General features: G+C 40.1%; 2 protein-coding genes across 2 annotated transcripts; one reads left to right on the plus strand and one right to left on the minus strand.

Annotated features, from left to right (window-relative positions):
* Window positions 1-4,174: 4,174 nt before the first annotated feature.
* On the minus strand, window positions 4,175-6,139 carry LOC113584637 (orexin receptor type 1). Its single transcript, XM_027021678.2, has one exon. It carries the CDS (start codon window positions 5,861-5,863, stop codon window positions 4,631-4,633), a length of 1,233 nt encoding a protein of 410 aa, XP_026877479.2. The 5' UTR covers window positions 5,864-6,139; the 3' UTR covers window positions 4,175-4,630.
* A 6,090-nt stretch (window positions 6,140-12,229) lies between these two features.
* On the plus strand, window positions 12,230-19,356 carry tubgcp2 (tubulin, gamma complex associated protein 2). Its single transcript, XM_027021681.2, has 18 exons — window positions 12,230-12,275; window positions 12,561-12,727; window positions 12,908-13,036; window positions 13,141-13,317; window positions 13,412-13,571; window positions 14,348-14,555; window positions 14,982-15,181; window positions 15,400-15,589; window positions 15,812-15,957; window positions 16,086-16,266; window positions 16,388-16,568; window positions 16,808-16,980; window positions 17,088-17,216; window positions 17,460-17,580; window positions 17,725-17,868; window positions 18,362-18,490; window positions 18,680-18,843; window positions 18,966-19,356. The coding sequence occupies exons 2-18, from the start codon at window positions 12,578-12,580 to the stop codon at window positions 19,039-19,041; spliced, it is 2,658 nt and encodes an 885-aa protein (XP_026877482.2). The 5' UTR covers window positions 12,230-12,275; window positions 12,561-12,577; the 3' UTR covers window positions 19,042-19,356.
* The last annotated feature ends 552 nt before the right edge of the window (window positions 19,357-19,908 follow it).

The following is a 19,908-nucleotide window of genomic DNA, read 5'->3' on the forward strand; positions in this document are numbered from 1 at the left end:
GGGAAGTACTGAAAATATACCAGTTTACTTCAGAAAACTTCAGGACAGGCTCTGCAAGAGTTAAAGATGTGCTTAGTGCCAAAGGTGGTACTAAATACTGACCTACATTTATTTATTTATTATCTTATTCTCAATAGTATACCCAAGCATACCATAGTATACCTGAAACTGCATGTCCTCTGACAAAGGTCTGGGTGGTGGATGCATAGCATTGACTGCTTCAGGCTACTTCAGTACCCCTGTGCTCACTAAGGAAACACACACACACACACACACATGCATATGCAAACATATGCACACATACCCACACACACCCACACACACTGCAGCCCAAATCAGTTTTGACTGGATCCCAAGGCTATTCCATTGGTCATTTTCTCCCACCTGTTCAGTTTGACAAAAAAGGTTTCAGTATGACCAAAAAATAGTGAGATATATGTATTATAATCCCCTAAATGACAAGAACAGCTATAAACACATATCCGATTTAGAATAAGAAGTGTACAGAGTAAACCATGGCTGCTCAGCAGATTATCAGAAAACTACTTTTTTCAATCATTTAAGTAGTGCTTACACAATATTTTCTAAGGTAGTGTTCTTACAAAGTACACAGCTAAATCAAATAGATATGTCATGAGTCAATGCGATCATTTTCTATCACTGATTGAAAATGACTGACCTGGCAGTGCTAATTTCAGCTTCCAGTGTCAGTTTGTACACTATATTCATTGTATATGAACATAAATGTGTTATTTAAATACATACATTATAGTGTTGTACACCGTTACTTCAGGGCTGAATTGAAATATCATTAAGACTTCAAAGGAGTTCCAGAATTTTAAAGTCCCTCATTAATGTAGTGCTGAATTACTGCAACACTTAGATCCTTTTAATAACAACCTTTACTAAAAAAGTTTAATTACATTTAATTAATTATATAACTACCATTACAAACCTACTCAGCATCCTCCACCCACCCCACACCCTTTCCCCCTTCTAAATCATCTTGTTTATTTAATGTGCATTTGTATATGACAAAACGTGTATAAAAATGGTGAGTAAAAAGTTAAAGTGCTTCAGCAGTGATTACAGTTCAGTGTTTTCCAGCTGGATTGCTGTGTTCCCAGTGGAGGATGGTGGTTCATGTGATATGGCACTGGGGAAGAACCTGTCAGACTTGGTGTTAAGCACCGTAAAGCAGAGGCCAAAAAGGATCTACAAAACCTTCTGGCGGCCCAGTTTATGACCTTCTCAGCAGCTCCGTTGTTGATTTCATTATCTCATCCCTTTAATCAGAGAGAACAAACTGGCTTGGCATTCATTTGACAGACAGCAGTTCATTTGGGCTTCATTTGACAACAGAGTGGCAGTACCTATCCACACATCTCAGTCTGGATGAAACAGTTCCTGGCGCTGCAGTGACTGACAGGTGGAATTGGTTGGGTATGAGGAGATTTGATCATCTCTTGGCCAGTCATACACATCTGTTCCTCTTCACTTTATTCCACTAACAGTAGTATTGTGCTGTTATGTCCACAAAATTGTATTATGCAGACATAACAGTAATATACTCTGTATTATATACTATACTCAATACTATACTATATTCTGCAGGGAATATTGTTAGAAGAATTGTGCTGTTAAGACCACCACACTGTATTATACCTATTACAGTAGGCATCAATATTTGAAGTGATTCCATAACTACTCAGTGTGATATCAGTCAGTCCCATGTGGTCATGGAATATGCAGTGTTTATTTATTTTTTACAAAATTTTCACAGAAATTTTCAATATGGTTCTTTCTCTCTCTCTCTCCAAATGTGCTTTTTCTTGAAAACAAGGCATCAGCTGGGCTGTCAGAGAAGCCTGACACCAGGGAAGAAAGGTGTTAGAAGGGAAAGGTTGCCATCTGCTTAGCTGAAAGATAACCTTAGAGAGATGTACTGCAGGAGGTGGAGGTCAATCTGGGTTGTAAGGAAAACAGATGCAGATTACGAGCAAGCAGAAGAAGACATGGAGGAACATGCACTCATCAGAATCTCCACTACCTTCATCATTTAGCTAAAGCTTTTATCCAAAACTAGTTACAATTATGTCAGAAGACAACTTGAGGAATTGAGGGTTAAGGGCCTTACTAAGGGGCCCAACAGTGGCAACTAGCTAATGGTGGGAACTGAACTGGCAATCTTCTAGTTACCTCAACCACTGAGCTACCACAACCCTTTTCATTGCTTGACCAGTGATGCTGTTGGCTGGACATTTTTAACCCAGCATTGGTACTGACACAAATGAATACCCAAGCAACACTGCCGTGCCCTGTGGTTTTGACCCAGGTCAAAACCCTTAACTGTACTAATGAAATGTCACCATACATGTATTGATGGGAGGTGTCACCCAAATAGAATGCGATCAGAAGTGGTGATGTGGTCAACATTTATCAAGGTAGGTGTTTTTAATAAAGTGGTTGGTGAGGTGTGCTAGGCATGACTCTCCAAACCTCACACAGAGATTAACACTAATAATTAAAATAACAATGAATTAAAGTAATTTTTAAATAATATTTCCATCTTGGGAACTTCGTGACATTTCTAAAACATGCAGATATGCCTTTAAAATGCTTTTCTATTCTAAATGCTTAAAATGATTTTAAAAATGCTTTTCTATTTTACAATCAGAGATAAGAATGTCTCACATTAAAATGGAATTATGGGACGTTCATATACTGCAACTTATGGTAACGGTACCTGCAATCTTACAGATACATTTATGAATTACTTTATTTAGGACAGGAATTTACACTGATTATAAACTCTAAAAGTATTTCATACTTAATAGGCATGCACTCCGTGTCAGATATTTGAAACATCACGTCAGTTCATTTAAAGATACCTTACGGAATCATATCTCCAAGTTTTATCAATATGACGGTGCATTTTCCAAACCTTTCAGTTAGTCATATTTTGGCCACATTGACAACACTTTAACGTACGTAGATCCATAATTTGCAGTTAAACCCTGGCGCTGCTCCTGAATTGCGGGTCTGAAAGACACGGAGTGGGAGGAGGCGATGCTGTACTCGCCTCACGTTTCTGCCGGTCGGGACGTGGTGGGCAGCAGCAGCAAATCGCACATGACGAGCGAAGCACCCGCGACTGCACCGTTAATCTACCTCTTGGCCCGGCTCGCCCCTACCGCTGGCCTGCGTGCGCTTGACCGCGCTGTTTACACCACCGTAGCTCGTGCTATGCTGACCGTCACAACCTCTAGATCATATCACATGCGAAGCGATCGGGAAAAGGAATGGCCTGAGTTACATAAAACAGAAAAAGAAAACAACAACAACAACAACAGCAGGAAAACGAGCTAAGCAACACTTGAGAACTCAGTTTATTCTATTAGCCTTGATCGCACTTCTGACTCTAGTACATTTTCATTAGCGCAGGTAATGCCAGTATTTTACCGAGTCCTGCGTGAATTAGGCAATTTATTGCTATATCGCTATACGGAGCGAGGCCTTCTCAACTGCACTGATAAACTATTCTGAAAATTGTTTTCACATGAGACCTCGCAATATTAATATACAAAATGTTATGTTGTGTTATTATGTTATCTATTTGGAATTCCCATTTTCCTTTTTGGCTTGGGCTTCTAAGTTTGCACCTTCAACACTAACACTTAAGGTGTCTATTTAAATTAAATACGGGCTACATGGCCGGAAGGAATATTCAAATACATTTGCATTTAACCTGAAAATATAAACTACAATTGTATAACTACAATTTTAGCAACTGATGATATCTGGAATTAGAATGGATAACTGTGTGCTTGCATGCAGTATGATAACATGTTAAAAAATCAGAATTAGCTTTCAGCACTATTGACAATATATCGGTGCACTTCAACTGGGTGTCCTTCACAATTACACCCCTGGTTTCTTGAAGCCATAAGTCTCTATGATATGATCTGCACTCGGTCGAACTTTCTGAAAAGTGATTGCTGGCTTGTGAGTTATCAATCACAAAATCAGTTAGTGAGACATTTCAACCTTTACTTCCATTATCCAAGGCAGTTCTAAATGTAGCTCCCCAGACTTTCACTTGTGTGGAATTTTAAATGTTACTTTCACATCTATTTGCATACATTTTCATCAGAATGTCTATCCTATAATTTCAGAAAATAATTCTTTGCTTCCCTCTGTTCAGCAGTGATTTATAGTGAACACATAAATGCCAGTAACACATGACTACGATATATGCATATGCCTCTGATAACCTTTTAATGACCCTTATTAAAATGATTGCAGAAGCACACAAAAATCTGCTAAAAGTTTGAAAGCCTTTTTTATAAGCACACATGCTTATATTTGCCAGGTGGAGATTTAATTTGAATATATTTAATAGAAATGCACAAAAGCACGTTTCACCAAATCAGAGTAAAAAGGCGTTAATGAGAGCCCACAACAGTACTGAATTACATATAGGCTTAGTAAAAGCACACTTAATCTCAGTTTTTCCTATACTGAACTCCCTTACAACACCACAAAACATCAAATCCGACATTTTTATGTCAATGACAATTAAGTCAATTAAATGCAGTCTCACGCACAGTTATGGCAGACACGCGTGTGTTCAACCTGTCTCTGAATATAGCGCAGTCCGTCCATCTGTTTGCTTGGGGCAGTGCTTTTCGGATAACGTACGACAGGGTGATTGAACGCTGAGGGCAGAATTGATTGAAGACGTCTGCTGAGCCACGTTAAAGACAGAAGATATTTTCTCTCGGGTGCTCCTTCGGAACCTCTTCGCAGACCTGTACAGTTTACCCACGAAGCAGTAGCACAGCGGGTTCAGTGCGGAATTGGTCAGCCCCAGCCACTGCGCAAACGGCCGGCACTGAAGGATCCATTCGTGCTCAGCGTGGTGGAGCACCACTCTGTCCAAGGAACTGGGCATGTTGAAGTCAATCCAGATATCTGCTGCATAAAGTGGTAGCCACGAGAACGTGAAAAGCAAAACCAGAACGAGGACCATCTTGGCTATTTTCTTGCGCGTTTTGAGTCGACTCACTGGCTGAGTTAAAACACATTTACTGGGTTCACTAGATTTGTTTGTGGTACACCACAATTTACAGCCGGTAAGAAAACATATAATAAGATTAAATAAAACGGGAAATCCATACAAGGCGCAGAACAGTAAGAAGTTGTAGCCTTGGCGAAGTTTTTCTTTGGACCAGCTCTCGACGCACACCGTAATGATATGTAATCCGTCTAGCAAAGAAAGCGTTTTGGTTTTGTTCATGAAAACTAGAGGTAAGCACAGCCCAGATGACACTGTCCAGACCAGTGTTATCATGCACACCATCTTCCTGCCTGTGAAGAAGAACCGAGCATGGAGAGGGTTGTGGACACTATAGTATCTGTTGAGGCTTATTACAGCAAGACTTAACACACTTGCGGACACAGAAACAGCTTGAACAAAGGGTACAACACGACACAAGAAGTCCCCAAACACCCAGGCGTTATACACCTGGTGCCCGAGATTAACGGGCATGCAGACACACACCACCATCATATCACAAACCGCCAAATTTATCAGCAGTTTTCTGGTTACTGAGGCACCGGTTAGTCGATTCTTTTTTCGAGTAAGGGCTAGAAGCGCCATAACATTCCCCACAAGTCCTGTAAGGAAGGATATTAAATACATAATCATTAAAATAATAGTGCCAGGTTCGTGGCCTGCAAAAAGGAAGTCTATAGCAAAAGGCGTTGGATCTTGTATACTCCCGTTATGGTGATGCTCCCAAAAAGAAAGGTTTGTTGAGAAAATGTGTCCAAATCTTGCGTAAATACGTGAAAAATTCATAGTTTGTTTAATTCCTCACTTTTTCACCACCACCAAAAATCGCTCGTAACCAACCAAAAGAAATATTCGCATCAGTCTTTAAAATAAACATTGGTGCCTACACATAAAAGTGACAATATAGTCTTCGTGTCCTTTCGTCACAGGTGATCGTGCCATCCAGCTCCATGATAAAAGACTCATATGTATTCCAATCGGAGGCGTAATTGGTAAGGGATGAACTATCATACTCTTTACTGCGATCCCCCACAGCGGAGCAGCTTGTAAACTCAGAGTAGCGCGCCTCCGTCCTACTGATGACGCTCCAGATTCAGTCCATGCAGTTATAGTGGTAATTATTAGTGTCATTCACACGTAAGAACTAAGACGCGAATCCACTGTTATAACTTGCCAAGTGCTGCTGACGTGAACGAAATGAAAGTTTAGAGCATGAAATGTGCTCTCACGGGAAGCTTTCAATGTCACGCACGCGCTAACGGGCAAATGCACGATACATCCGTAATGCATTATGATGGAAACCGACCCCCAAGAAAAGCTTTTACTCCCTACACTGCCTGTATGCAAGATTTTGATTTAATTAAGAGTTATATACATTAATAGTATTGTTATATACATCCAACCAGAGAAGGTCTGATCAAAACAAAAGAGGTTTTTATGAAATTAAAAAACTTTAGAAAAAAAAGTTTGATTTAAGTTTGACTCAGATTTAAAAGATCAGATTATCTGAGAACGAAATTATCTTCCATGTTGTGCCTTTTGAGTGCAATATTTCAGTCTTAAGGTCATGTTACAAGTGCTATACATACACTACTTGTCATTTCCTAGAGATGAGTATACAGAATGTTGTAAACCACACTAAACCACAACATGCTCCTCTCTGTTCTCTCCAGCCTCTGTGTGATTGGCTCTGCATGGAGATGGTTTTAGTCCTGTCTGCAGGGATGGTCCTATCAGGTAACATTGAGAGGATCCACATCCAATCCATGTAAAATCTCCACTGGTGTTCCTCGAGGCTCAGTATTAGGCCCTATTCCCTTCTCTTTGTATACTCGTTCTCTTGGTGATGTAATATCTTCTCATGGTTTCTTCTACCACTGCTATGCTGAAGACACCCAATTATTTCTTTCTTTTCCACCCTCCGACATACAGGTCTCCAAACATATCTCAGCATGCTTTACTAACTTCGCATTATGGATGACAGCCCACTACTTGAAGCTCAACTCCAGGAAAACTGAGCTTCTGTACATCCCAGGTACTTCCAACCCTTACCATGACCTCACAGTTTCCTTTGCAAACTCCCTGCTATCACCATCTGAAGCTGCCTGTAGCCTGGGCATAACTTTGGACAACCAGTTGTCGTTCTCAACTCATGTTTCAAATATGACCCAGACTTGCAGATTTCTCCCTTGTAAAATACAAAGGTTTCAGCCCTTTCTCTCACAGGAAGCTACCCAGATGCTTGTGCAGTCTCTTGTGATCTCAAAGCTAGACTACTGCAACTCACTACTTGCTGGTCTTCCTCTAAGAGCCATCAGACCTCTACAACTTGTCCAGAATGCAGCAGCACAACTGGTCTTCAATCTTCTGAAGTTCACATGTCACTCCACTACTGCACTCCCTTCATTTTGCACTTCTAGGCATTGGCATTGATCCCTGAATTTCAACAGTATTCCAGTTCATTGGTATCTTGGACTCTAACTTACTGTACTGGCTAGGATGTATTCTATGAATAAATGACAAAGCACTTTTGTAAGTTGCTCTGCATAAGAGCGTCTGCCAAATGCCATAAATGTAAATAAGGCATTTAGGATGAAAACCATCTGCTCAGCTCTTCTAAACAGAGGGAAGATGTGAAACCACCTACTTCTCTTGGCCTTTAGAGCTTTAAACTCTGGTGAAGGAGAGGGCCTGGCTCGCAATCTCCATTCTAGTTCATCCGAAAAGTTGCTTGATAGGGTGAGGTCAGGGTTCTGTGTGGGCCAATCAAGTTCTTTCACACAAAACTCACCAAACCATGAATTTATGGACCTTGCTTTGTGCACTGGGGCACAGTCATGCTGGAACAGAAAATGGCTTTCCCCAGACTGTTTCCACAAAGTTGAACACAATTGTCCAAAATGTCTTGGTATGCTGAAGGTTTAAGATTTCCCTTCACTGGAGTTAAGGAGCCTAGGCCAAACCCTTAAAAAAACCCAAACCCATAGCTTTATCCCTCTTCCAACAAACTTAACAATTGGTATAATACAGTAAGGCAAGTAACATTTCTTTAAATAATTTTTAAGGATTAACCATTTCCCAATATTTTCTCCTGGCATTCGTCAAATCACATACACATCCATCAGACTGCCAGATAGAGAACCATGATTCACTCCACAGAATACATTTCCATATGCTTTACATTTCCATATGCTCCATCCAACACTTGGCATTGTGCTTGGTGATGTTGTCTGTGGCTGCTTGTCCATGGAAATCTATGCTACGGTGCTCCCAGTGCACAGTTTTTGTGCTGATGCAAATTCCATAAGAGGTTTGGAACTCTGCATTTATTGAGTCAGCAGAGTGTTGGCCACTCTACACACAACTGTATGTGCATCAGCTCTCAGTGACCATGCTCTGTAACTTTACGTGGTCTGCCACTTCATGGCTGAGTTGCTGAAGTTCTTAAACCTATCCACAAACCTACTTCTTGCAACAATGGCAGCCCATTACAGTACCACACTTGAATGCAGTGAGCTCTTTCGAACAAACCATTTTTTCACAAAATGTTTGTAAAGGCAGAGTAAAGGTGCTTGATTTTATACACCTGCGGCAACAGGACTGAATGAAACACCTGAATTCAATGATTAAAAGGTGTGACCCAATACTTTGCAAAAGTCCACCTTAAGTGTATGAAAAAAGCTATTTAGTGTCAGTGCCCATATAGTCAGCTTTTTACAAGTTTAGATAAAAGGAATGTGATCTCAAACTGCTTTACAAATAAGATGTGCTTGACTGACCTATGTGTGAGTTGAGAAAAGAAGATTTAAAAGTGAATCTCAAATTGAAAGTCAGATCCCACACTCCCAGTTGCTCAAGTGGCAGGACCAAATAGACAATGTCTCCTGCCTCCACACAGCTGAACCCAAATTGAACCTCTGTGCTTACACTATCATGTACCTAAGAAAGATGTCTACATCCTGACCTGACCCATGCAACGGCTTCAGGTTTTCAAAAGGCACAGCTGCTGGGAATGCTTCTGCCTTCCAAGTAAACACACATCAATGTTCCAATATTCTTCTTCTTTTTTTTTTTTTTTTTTACTGCTTCATGGGACCATTCAGAGAAAACAGTTCTGTTCCATCAAAGTGAGTTAAATATAGCATCCTATTATCTGCTACACACAAAATGTAGGATGGTTAATTTCCTGTGAACTTCTGACTAATCGAGTATATTTAAAGGCTCAAATAAATCTTTAATAGTAGTCCCTTCTCAGTGTGCCTACATAGCTAAGCAACTTACACTCTGGTGGTTTTTCATATGAATTATTTGCATTTCCAAAGAACAATAAGGTTACACTTGGATTTGGCTGCTAGAAAACCACCAAATCATGTGTTTATACTGTAAAAAACAAACCTCTCACGTCAGAGCCATGACAGACGGGAGCCTCAGTATGGTCTGAGTCATCACCCAACCTCAGGGAAAGGAGAACAGCATTACGCGTGAGCTCAGAGTGTGAGTGCTAATGGACCAGAAGTGTGAGTTTTAAGAGCTGCTGACAACTCTACCTACACAGCAGACACTGCGATAAAGATGGAAACTGTGTGAGAGGAACTTTAATAGACTGACGTTATTGTGAATGAGTAAATAAGCCATCTGTGGTAAAGCCATTCTACCCTAGAGGTCTTCTTCACAAGAAATGAGACCTATGTCAATATATATTATTATTACTAGTAATAAGAGTAATATTAAAATAAGTGGTAGAAATATTGTTATCTCCATTGTTTTAACATTTTCAGCATGTACATTCTTTCATCACTTGCATTAAATGTAGTAATGAATAAAGCTTTCATTCATGAGGTTCCAAAAGCTAGTGCAATGGCAAACCTCTTCATTATTCAGGTTGAATTGGCTACTATTAAACAGGATTGCTTCAAATCATGTGAGAATGATCTCAGGTCTTATTTGATACCTCTCATCTCAATGACTCCATATCAATGAGAGAGAGAGAGAGAGATGAGAGAGAGAGAGAGAGAGAGAGAGAGAGAGAGAGAGAGAGAGAGAGAGAGAGAGAGAGAGAGAGATGATCCGGTCATAGGAAAGTAGGTTAAAAGCCATGAAAACCCTTATTGGAAGTTAAACAAAAGACAAAAGTAACCTGAATGCTATAATTTTAATAATGCTTGCATTACATTGACCAAGTAGAAGAAAGATAATAGCAAGTAGGAACTAAATTCATCTTGCCTGTTACCAGACAAAAAACTGTATGTGGCTCTTCAGATCAGAGAAGAATACAAATACAAATTGCATAAGAGAATTGATCTCTCCAACCAAATAACTCACTTTTACTACAGTGTGGAAGAGTACTGACTTTCAAGAGGCTTATGTGCAATTACATGGCATAAGAAGCACTAATTTCTTGTGCAATCAATTTTTCGCTTGCTCTTAGGTAATACAGTGTTGAGTGGTGTTCCCTTCTGAAACTTCACATACACAATCATGCCTTAATATGATGAACCTTCATACCCTGGTAATCATCTTTTTTGCCCACTAAGTACCAGAAAAATATATAAGTCTGCCAATGTCAGTACTTAATAGTAGAACATTTAATCCCGTTCTGTCTGGCGCTTTTTTCAAATACAACTACCAGGCCCAAAACAAAATGAATGATTATTTAGCATCTTACCATTTCCTTAACCTAAGGAAATGTAAAAAGACATTAACCATTCCACGCTGAATGACTGCGTAAGACAAAGCGAAGCAGTCTTCAGCACCTTTTCTCTGAGTGCCTGCATTTTCTAGACCTTGTTTGTAGTGGGCGCTGACTGGATCACCTCATCTGGAGGAGGCATGTGGGATTGGGAATGGACTGGTGAGATGACAGTTTATTTTCTTCATGTTTGGTGGTAATGACAGCAGTGAGTCATTAATCCTACTGAGAGGTGTCCCTGGTGGCAGCGTGATGCACTGAGTTTGGGAGAGTTGGAAAGGGTTATCAGAATGTGTCCTACTCACAGCTCATCACTGACATGCAGCCTCTCACTGAAGTTAACAGTAACAGAAGATACAGGCCTATACAATATGCTTGCCACAGCATGTCAAATTTGTACATTTGTGAGATATATAAATAAGTACACGATTAGATTCCTTTGAATAAAATGCATTTACAAAATGTCTGCAAAAACCATGTCATACTCAGCTTCAAATTACCTAGATGGTTCTTGATACACTTCTGACCCTTAAAATGCAATCTACTATGGTTTAAAATACAAAACCTCACTATAAAAGACAGCTTAAAGGTGATCATAGTATAAAATAGGCGTAAAACTGGGTTTTCCATCTGCATACACCAGTGGGACAAACTCATCAAAAAATCATTTTCTTTTTTTTCCCCACATGGCAAATACATGTACATTGTGTACATATATACCCAACCATATACATTGTACATTGTGCATATAATCATAATATACATATATTGTACATACATTGTTAATATATTTTGTACATACATAGAATATATATATTTCTCTTTGCATATATATATTTCACATATATAGAATATCTATATTTCTGTAGGCACCCCTGTTTTCTTTTCCTCAGTTTGGACAGAGCACTCTCCACCATTTCACTGCGAGTTATACTGTGTATGACTATGTATGTGACAAATAAACCAAACTTGAAACTTGAAACTTCCATGTACGAGGCATATAAATATTGTGATTAGTATATACTGATGATAGATATTCATCATTGATATCTTTACCAAAGATGACCGTAACAGACCAAGATAAAGCACCGTATCACTAATAATGTTTAGTTATTTTTGTTTATACTTTGGAAGGAATCTGTTTTCACTAGTTAGAAGTGGAAATTGTAAAAGTCTTGCTGGATAATCTTCCTGAGAGGCTCTGACTATATATCACTTCATCCCGCCCTATTACCTGTCCATTTTAATTAAATTACTTTATCAATTTTTGCCTGACCTCGTTCTTCTGCACCCAAATCAGACGCCTCTTTGTTCCACGTATGCGTATCGTTGTCTCAGTAGCAATAAACAAAATTAGCAAATCATTATTTTTTTCTTGTGAGCGGGGATGAAAACTTTTATTTTGTGATGAGAAGCCTTTTGGCGGCACTTCCAAAACAGTTAGACAGTTTCTAACTTCACATTGGCACTGTGACATTAGCTACGAGCTCCTGCAAACCAGCAACAGAGGTAGTTATGATGATCGCGTTAACTAATCTAACGTTAACTAGCTGGCTGGATGGCTATTTCCCTACTTATTTCAGCGGTTAATTTTAAATGTTTAAAAAACTAAGAATGCGCCGCAATGAAGTTCAGAGAATTGTGGTTATCTTAGCTATCTTAATGAGACCCGTTTTAGCTGCTGGCTAACGCTAGCTAACCTAAGACGATAGCTGTCTAGCTATTAGGTTACATACGCTATTACGCACACGGTTCCTCATAAAACTAGGTGATTACTGTGTTTTCCCACTGCAGGGTACTGATGTGAAGACATGAGTGAATTTAGGATACATCACGATGTCAACGAATTGCTCAGTCTCCTCCATGTTCGAGGAGGCGACGGGGCCGAGGTGTATATTGATTTGCTGCAGAAAAACAGGACCCCTTACGTTACCACAACAGTGTCTGCACACAGCGCTAAGGTAGGCATAATGCATCATCTTAGGAAGCCCACTTTAAGTGAGATCATTCTCAACTTTGTACTTTAACGCTTCAGCCCAGTACTTGCATTCAGCCAGTTACTCTGTGTTAAGCATACATCCAGGGCAGTTGCACAGATGAATGATTATTGTGAAAATATTAAAGTGACACCCATTTAACAGGTGAAGATTGCAGAACATTCAAAAACACCTGAGGACTTTTTGAGGAAATATGAAGAGCTGAAGTCAAAAAATGCACGCAACTTAGACCCCCTAGTTTACCTTCTTTCTAAGCTTACTGAAGACAAAGAGGTATGTTTTTATGCACTTTTTTTCTGAATTGTCTTTTATTTATGGCTAGTTCATCCTATTTGGTTGTTCTGTATCTGCCCACATGAGGGATCTGTATTTTCCAGACTCTGAAATGCCTGCAACAGAATGCCAAGGAGAGATCAGAAATGTCCACAAATGTGACATCAAGCAGCATGACATCCTACACCATTCCCACAACCAGCAGCAAGATGTCCGTGCAGGAACTGGAGGAACTGCGGAAAAAGCTGGGGAACGTCACAGCAAGTGCCAGCATTCCGCAGGTGTGTACTTGTCTAACAAACCTCCAGAAAAATATAAACCACTTCTCATCTCTCCAGAATCTTTGACTACTGAATGTTCTCTGTCCTTTTGTAGTCTGCTGAGGTGACCCGTAAGATGCTAAGAGACAGGCACAACAAGAAGAACCCCACACAGACTATTCCTGTGTTTCCGAACTGGGTGTATGACAGGCCTGCACTGATTGGAGATTTTATCACTAGCCTTACTCCAATAGGAGACCCAGTTGTGGCTATTGGTAAGCACAGGAGCATTCTGAGGTTTAGTGGGCTGTGCAGAAAACTAATGAGCAGATTATAGCTTGAAAATTCCATGGAAAGTTTTATAGCCAGGTTTATCAACTTTATTGCAGTCTGCGATTTAGTGCTGTTTTACACATGTACACAAACATACTGATTGTATATTAGGAAAAAGATCTATATTTTTCCTGCATATATATGTGTTCAAATTGCAGCATTATTATATTATAATAACTAGAATAGATACTATAATAGATAAATATTTACACATGGCAAGCTCATCATACCCAGATCTTAAATTTTGCTATTCTAAGAGACAATATAACTGATTTCATGTCGGTGAAAACAAGCAGCTTCTTTTCACCTATCGAAAGCATGTATAAATTAGGCCTAATCTTGATTTATTTATTTGCCCTAGTTTTTGTTGGTCTCACTGTCACCCTTGCAATCACAGCTAAACCCTCAAAACAGCATGGACTAAGTGCCAAAATGTCACTTCTGACTCGTTGGCGCTAACGTATTTGTGATATTAAAATGAATGCAGAAATTGATTAATTTACATAGTTTTAAGTAACTTAAGCAAATGGGTCTTGCTCAGGGACCTAACAGTGACAATGGCAGTGCTTGAACTGGCAACCTTCTGATTACTAGTCATGTACCTTAACCAATGAGCTACCACTGCCCGCTACCCACTACTCACAAATTTGCTTACATTGATGCTTAAATCTGAGGATATAAGAGGAATGCACAGCCCACAGTTCTGTTGTGTTGTCAGGTACAATGCCCCTGGCTGTTCAGGAGCAGGCTCTAGTTGAGGACCTGCTATATGTGCTCATTGGTGTGGATGGCAGAGACATCACAGCCCAGCCAGTACTTGGCAGACAGTGTCGCTCCTTCATAGTGGACCCTTCGTTGGACATGTCCATTAAAGAGCTTGTGAACCGGATATTACCAGTGGCATCCTCTTATTCCACTGTCACACGGTTAGTATTGGTGTCTAACTGATTTGTGTTCTTCGTGGTGGTAGTGGTGGTGGTTGTTGTTGTTGTTTTAAAATGACATGTAGTTTGAGCTACTTAACTAAATGCAGTACTGATGCATGTTAAGTTTCATATGTATTTTTACTGAACAAAAACTGTCGGCATAGAAATGCAAGTCATAGAAAGCCAAGAATCTTTTTTTATTTCCATGGGGGGGAAAAAACAACAGTAATAATGAAATGGCAACAAAACCAATAAATAGAATGTGTACTTTTCAGTTTGGAGTCTCAAAGTGCTTTACATACAAAAGTGTAAATACAGTTTACATGATAAAGTACAATGATGAACTGACATTACTATAAAATTATCTGATGACATGCTCCATCAACCTTTGTTATGCATGACCTCTGGTTTCGGATGGTCTTTCAGCTTCACGGAGGAGAAGTCTTCCTTTGAGTATGGCCAGGTAAACCATGCACTCACTGCGGCGATGAGGACCCTGATGAAGGAGTACCTCATTCTGGTCACCCAGCTGGAGCACCTGCACCGGCAGGGCATGCTTTCCTTGCAGAAGCTCTGGTTCTACATCCAGCCCACCATGCGCACTATTGAGGTCCTGGCCTCCATTGGTACGCCTGTGCTTACAATGAGTGTCTTGATAACAGATGTGGTGTTTAAAATCTGTTGGAAAAAGTAGACTTAATTTTTCTACAATACCATAGTAAGGCATTTAAAGACCTTAATGCTCATCTTGGGTCATGTGAACAGTATTTATATAAGCATGTGTGTTTAATGTACCTAAGTAGTCATCTAATGAGTGATATCCCCTTATATTGTCTTAATGCAGCTACTTCAGTGGACAAAGGAGAATGTATGGGTGGCTCAACATTAAGTCTGCTTCATGACCGTACCTTTAACTACACTGGGGATAGCCAGGCCCAGGAGCTGTGCCTCTACCTTACCAAGGCAGCCAGTGTCCCATACTTTGAAATCCTGGAGAAGTGGATATATCGGGGAATCATCAAAGATCCATATGGGTACAAAACCTCAGCTACCCCATATCGCTTTGGTGGTGTCCCATGAACTGAACTTGGATACCCTTTTTGTAAACCATTTAGCATTATTGAATCTCTGTCCTTCAGTGTTTTCCTTAAGGGAAATCTACTTATTTGTTTTCATGAGTTGTGATTTTAGCAATATTTGCCTAAAGCATGCTTAGTTTTGAATGAGTACTGAATCAGATCCTCTTTTTCTGTAAGTGAGTTCATGGTTGAAGAACATGAGCTTCAGAAAGAGAAGATCCAAGAGGACTACAATGACAAATACTGGGATCAGAGATACACCATTGTCCAGCACAAAATCCCGTCTTTCCTTCAAAAAATGGCAGATAAAATACTAAGCACAGGTTAGTCTCAGTTACTTGAGTTTGAATGCACCTCAAGTGAGATTCTATTCATTTTTGTTATTCAGAAAGAGTGTATAGAATTTCAAATGGACTGCGTGTCTCTCTTCATTAACATTTTACTCTCTCAGGGAAGTACCTGAATGTTGTGCGGGAATGTGGACGTGATGTAACTTGTCCAGATGCTAAGGAGGTTCTTTACACTCTGAAAGAGAGAGCTTATGTGGAACAAATAGAAAACGCCTACAACTATGCCAGTAAGGTGCTTCTGGACTTTCTCATGGAGGAGAAGGAGTTGGTTTCTCGACTACGGTAAACCATTTGCATGCTAATGAGCTTGACATTTATTAGCAGGCTGATTTGTTTCATCTTGGTGCAAACAGCAGGTGGCTTGGGATTGAAACAATGGGCCCTTTCCTCTCTGCAAGTTTAGGTCTATTAAGCACTACTTTTTGATGGACAAGGGAGACTTCTTTGTACACTTCATGGACCTGACAGAGGAGGAGTTGAAAAAGCCTGTCGATGACATTATACCTCCTCGGCTAGAGGCTCTGCTGGAGTTGGCTCTGAGGACGAGCACAGCCAATACAGACCCCTTCAAAGATGACCTAAAGGTCTGCTGCTTACGCACATTTGTCACTGCCTAAATCTCTGCCTAAATCAGTTTTCAGTAATTTAATGTCCCTTGCAGTGTCATTAACTATTGGCCAGAAACATGACCGCAGGGCTTTTATATGCCATGGAAATGGTGCATGAAATTCACCAGCAGCCATCTCCAGTTGAGATAACATTTTTGTACCTGTTCAAAGTAATAATGGCGTGAAATGTTTGCATTGTTCCTGTTGTTCACTAGATCGACCTGATGCCCCACGATGTCATTACTCAGCTGCTGCGGGTCCTGGCCATAGAGACCAAGCAAGAGAAGGCCATCATCAATGCTGAACCCACTGAGGTGGCCCTGAGTGGTCTGGAGGCTTTCTCTTTCGACTACATCGTCAAATGGCCATTGTCACTCATAATCAACCGGTAAACAGCCTTGCATGCTGCAGTGTCCAGCCCATATGCACTGTGTTATGTATCGGTTCAGAGCAGTAAGATGGACCAAGATATCATTTTGTTTTTTTAATTTCCAGAAAAGCACTGACACGATACCAGATGCTCTTCAGGCATTTGTTTTACTGCAAGCATGTTGAGAGGCTCCTCTGCAATGTGTGGATCAGTAACAAGTCTGCCCAGCAGTGCTCCCTACACTCAACTAAGTGGTGAGATGAAAGTGTATTGTTCCAGTTCACTCCGCTTTCCTCACTCTGCTTTCCTTTGACGCATTTGAAAGCCTGGGCTGTGAGCCATTTGCCTTATTTGAAAACTATGTAGATTAAATTGTGCAAGGGCCAAGTTTCTGCATTTCCTGTCATTTATACTGATGAGTGCTTTGCATTTGACGAAGAGGGGCAGGGCATCGGAGTGGTCTGAGAACATCTTTGTCTCCTCTCATCCTAAACTAGGTTTGCTGGGGCATTTGCACTCAGGCAGCGCATGTTGAACTTTGTGCAGAACATCCAGTATTACATGATGTTTGAGGTCATGGAACCAACATGGCACGTCATGGAGAAAAACCTGAAATCAGTGAGGCCAGAAAAGATCTCCCTGCTGCTTAATTTGAGATGCACTGTGACCATTTCCTGACTTCTCCTAGAACTTAATAACCCAAACTGAAGGTGGAGGAAACAAAAACAGTTATACAAACTTCTTATTTCTTCATCTGTGCAGGCTTCTAACATTGACGATGTCCTTTGCCATCACACAAGTTTCTTGGATAATTGTCTGAAGGACTGCATGCTGACCAACCCTGAGCTTCTGAAGATCTTCTCCAAGCTCATGTCTGTCTGTGTCATGTTCACCAACTGCATGCAGGTGTGTTGGTGCACAGTGTAATGAACAGAAGCCAAGAGCACACATGCTGGTGACTGTTGTCTTTGAACTAGATGCAGTTTCATGATTTAACCAGCACTATTCATTACATTTGAAAGAATTTTCAAATTCTCATTAAACTGTAACTTGAGTATAGATACAATATATGACTTTTCTTTATGTATTGTGGCAAAATTATGGCTGGATGGTTAAGGAGTCAAGTACCCTAGCTTGTTTGACTACTGAGTGGCAGCCCTGGAAATGTACAGCATTTATCATATTAGTTATGCAGTCTGATGTGACGCAGTAGTTGTTTTGCAGTGTCACTCACCTTTTGTAAGACGTATGGCCTAAAGAATTCTCAACTTTAATGTTTTCCCCACAGTCATAACGTAGGATATTATGAGGCCTGCATTCTTTGTGCAGTCTCACCAGGCTTAAAACTAACCCCCCCCCCCCCCCCCCCCCCCGCTTCTTTTTGTTGTTGATGCTGAAGCGATTTACCCAGAGCTTGAGGATGGACAGAGAGATGAACCGTTTATCTCTGGAGCATGGGACCATGGAGGGTCCTCCAACGCAAAGCGAACGCACTGAAGAGTCCGAGAAGAAAAGTCTCACATACAAGGTGCGTGGCTTTCAGGGCTTAAAATGATTAGAAATAAATCACAGGGTTGGAATAGGCAATCTTCTTGGATTCATATTTCTGGATGGGCCAAACATAGCATTAACATTGCATTACATTATAAGGGACATTTTGATATTTGATTTTATCTCCTTGGTCGTTTTTTTATATTTCCTCCCTCTTCAATTACAGTTTTTGGCCGAGCATGTAGACTCCCTGCAGTCAGACTCAGGATTTGAGGGCACCATTAGTAAGTTTGACAGTAACTTCAGCACCCTATTGTTGGACCTGCTGGACAAGCTTAGCATCTACAGCACCAACGACTGTGAGCACAGCATGATCAACATCATCTACAGGTGGGTGAAGCCCCGAGAGACGAGCGAGAAGGCAGTATAGTGGGGATAGGAGGTTGGGAAGTAACATAAATGATCTAGGAAATGTCCGCCGCAATAGATTCTTTTTTGATGCTTTTTTGCAGGCTGGACTTCAATGGATTCTACACTGAACGACTAGAGCGGATGGCCGTTGAGAGAAGTCAGAAAACCTCTGCATAGATAAGGACAAAAGACTATAACAAACAGCAATAAAGAGAACGCTGTTCAATCATCTTAGCATGTATAAGGTATTTATTATTAATTGACCTGAACCTCTACTCATTTTCAGTGTTATAAAATAGTTTTTTTTTTTTTTTTAATGTACAGTAAATGTTGTCAAATATAGCTGAATAACTTAGTAGTTTGATGTCTTTCTACAGGATGTGTAGCTTGATGTTGTATTGAAACATCTGGAAGAAAATGTTGTTATTTATGAGTCATATATAAAGTCTTCTTTTTTAATGTCATTCCAATAAACCTCTATGACAAATTTGATCATTTAATTTTTTTTTAAATGTTAATAAATATGCTCTATAAATGTGGGGTCAGGGTGTTGAGTTAAAGGCTTAAATCAAAATTTCTACACTAATACAAAACAGATTGATTTATTATTATTTTTTGCCTGGATTGTATTTTGCTAAAGTTTCAGCTCCCTGTTCCTCAGAATAGTCATTTATATAAGGCAGGATGCAAAACTAGGAACATTACCTACAACTGTTTTGCAGAAGTACTTATCACAGGCCTATGATGTCTACCTTTGGAAAACCACCGAGAGGCGTACAACATTGTATTAAAGTTTTCAAGTGTAATAAATTTCAGCAAAAAGATTTGGAGAAAAATATAATAAACACTACATAAGTAGTATCTGTGTGTTCCAAGTGGTTTTAAAACAACAGATTCCTCAAGGGGTAAATCAAATGAATCAAGATGAAGGGACATGCAAAGCGAAAAAATGCGGGGAAAAAGCCCCCAGGACTACATTCCCTCTGCACGCCCTCTGCCTCATAAATGTGCTAAGTAGTAAAGCACTTCCGGGGGTGCCGATGA

The sequence above is a fragment of the Electrophorus electricus genome, chromosome 14 (genome assembly GCF_013358815.1).
Source record: "Electrophorus electricus isolate fEleEle1 chromosome 14, fEleEle1.pri, whole genome shotgun sequence".
Classification (NCBI taxonomy): domain Eukaryota; kingdom Metazoa; phylum Chordata; class Actinopteri; order Gymnotiformes; family Gymnotidae; genus Electrophorus; species Electrophorus electricus.

Coding starts and splice junctions, on each gene's coding strand:
- LOC113584637 (XM_027021678.2), bottom strand. CDS start 5,863: ATGAATTTTTCACGTATTTACGCAAGATTTGGACACATTTTCTCAACA.
- tubgcp2 (XM_027021681.2), top strand. CDS start 12,578: ATGAGTGAATTTAGGATACATCACGATGTCAACGAATTGCTCAGTCTC. Junction 13,318..13,411: donor CAAGTGCCAGCATTCCGCAG/GTGTGTACTTGT, acceptor GTCCTTTTGTAG/TCTGCTGAGGTGACCCGTAA. Junction 16,569..16,807: donor CCTTCAAAGATGACCTAAAG/GTCTGCTGCTTA, acceptor GTTGTTCACTAG/ATCGACCTGATGCCCCACGA.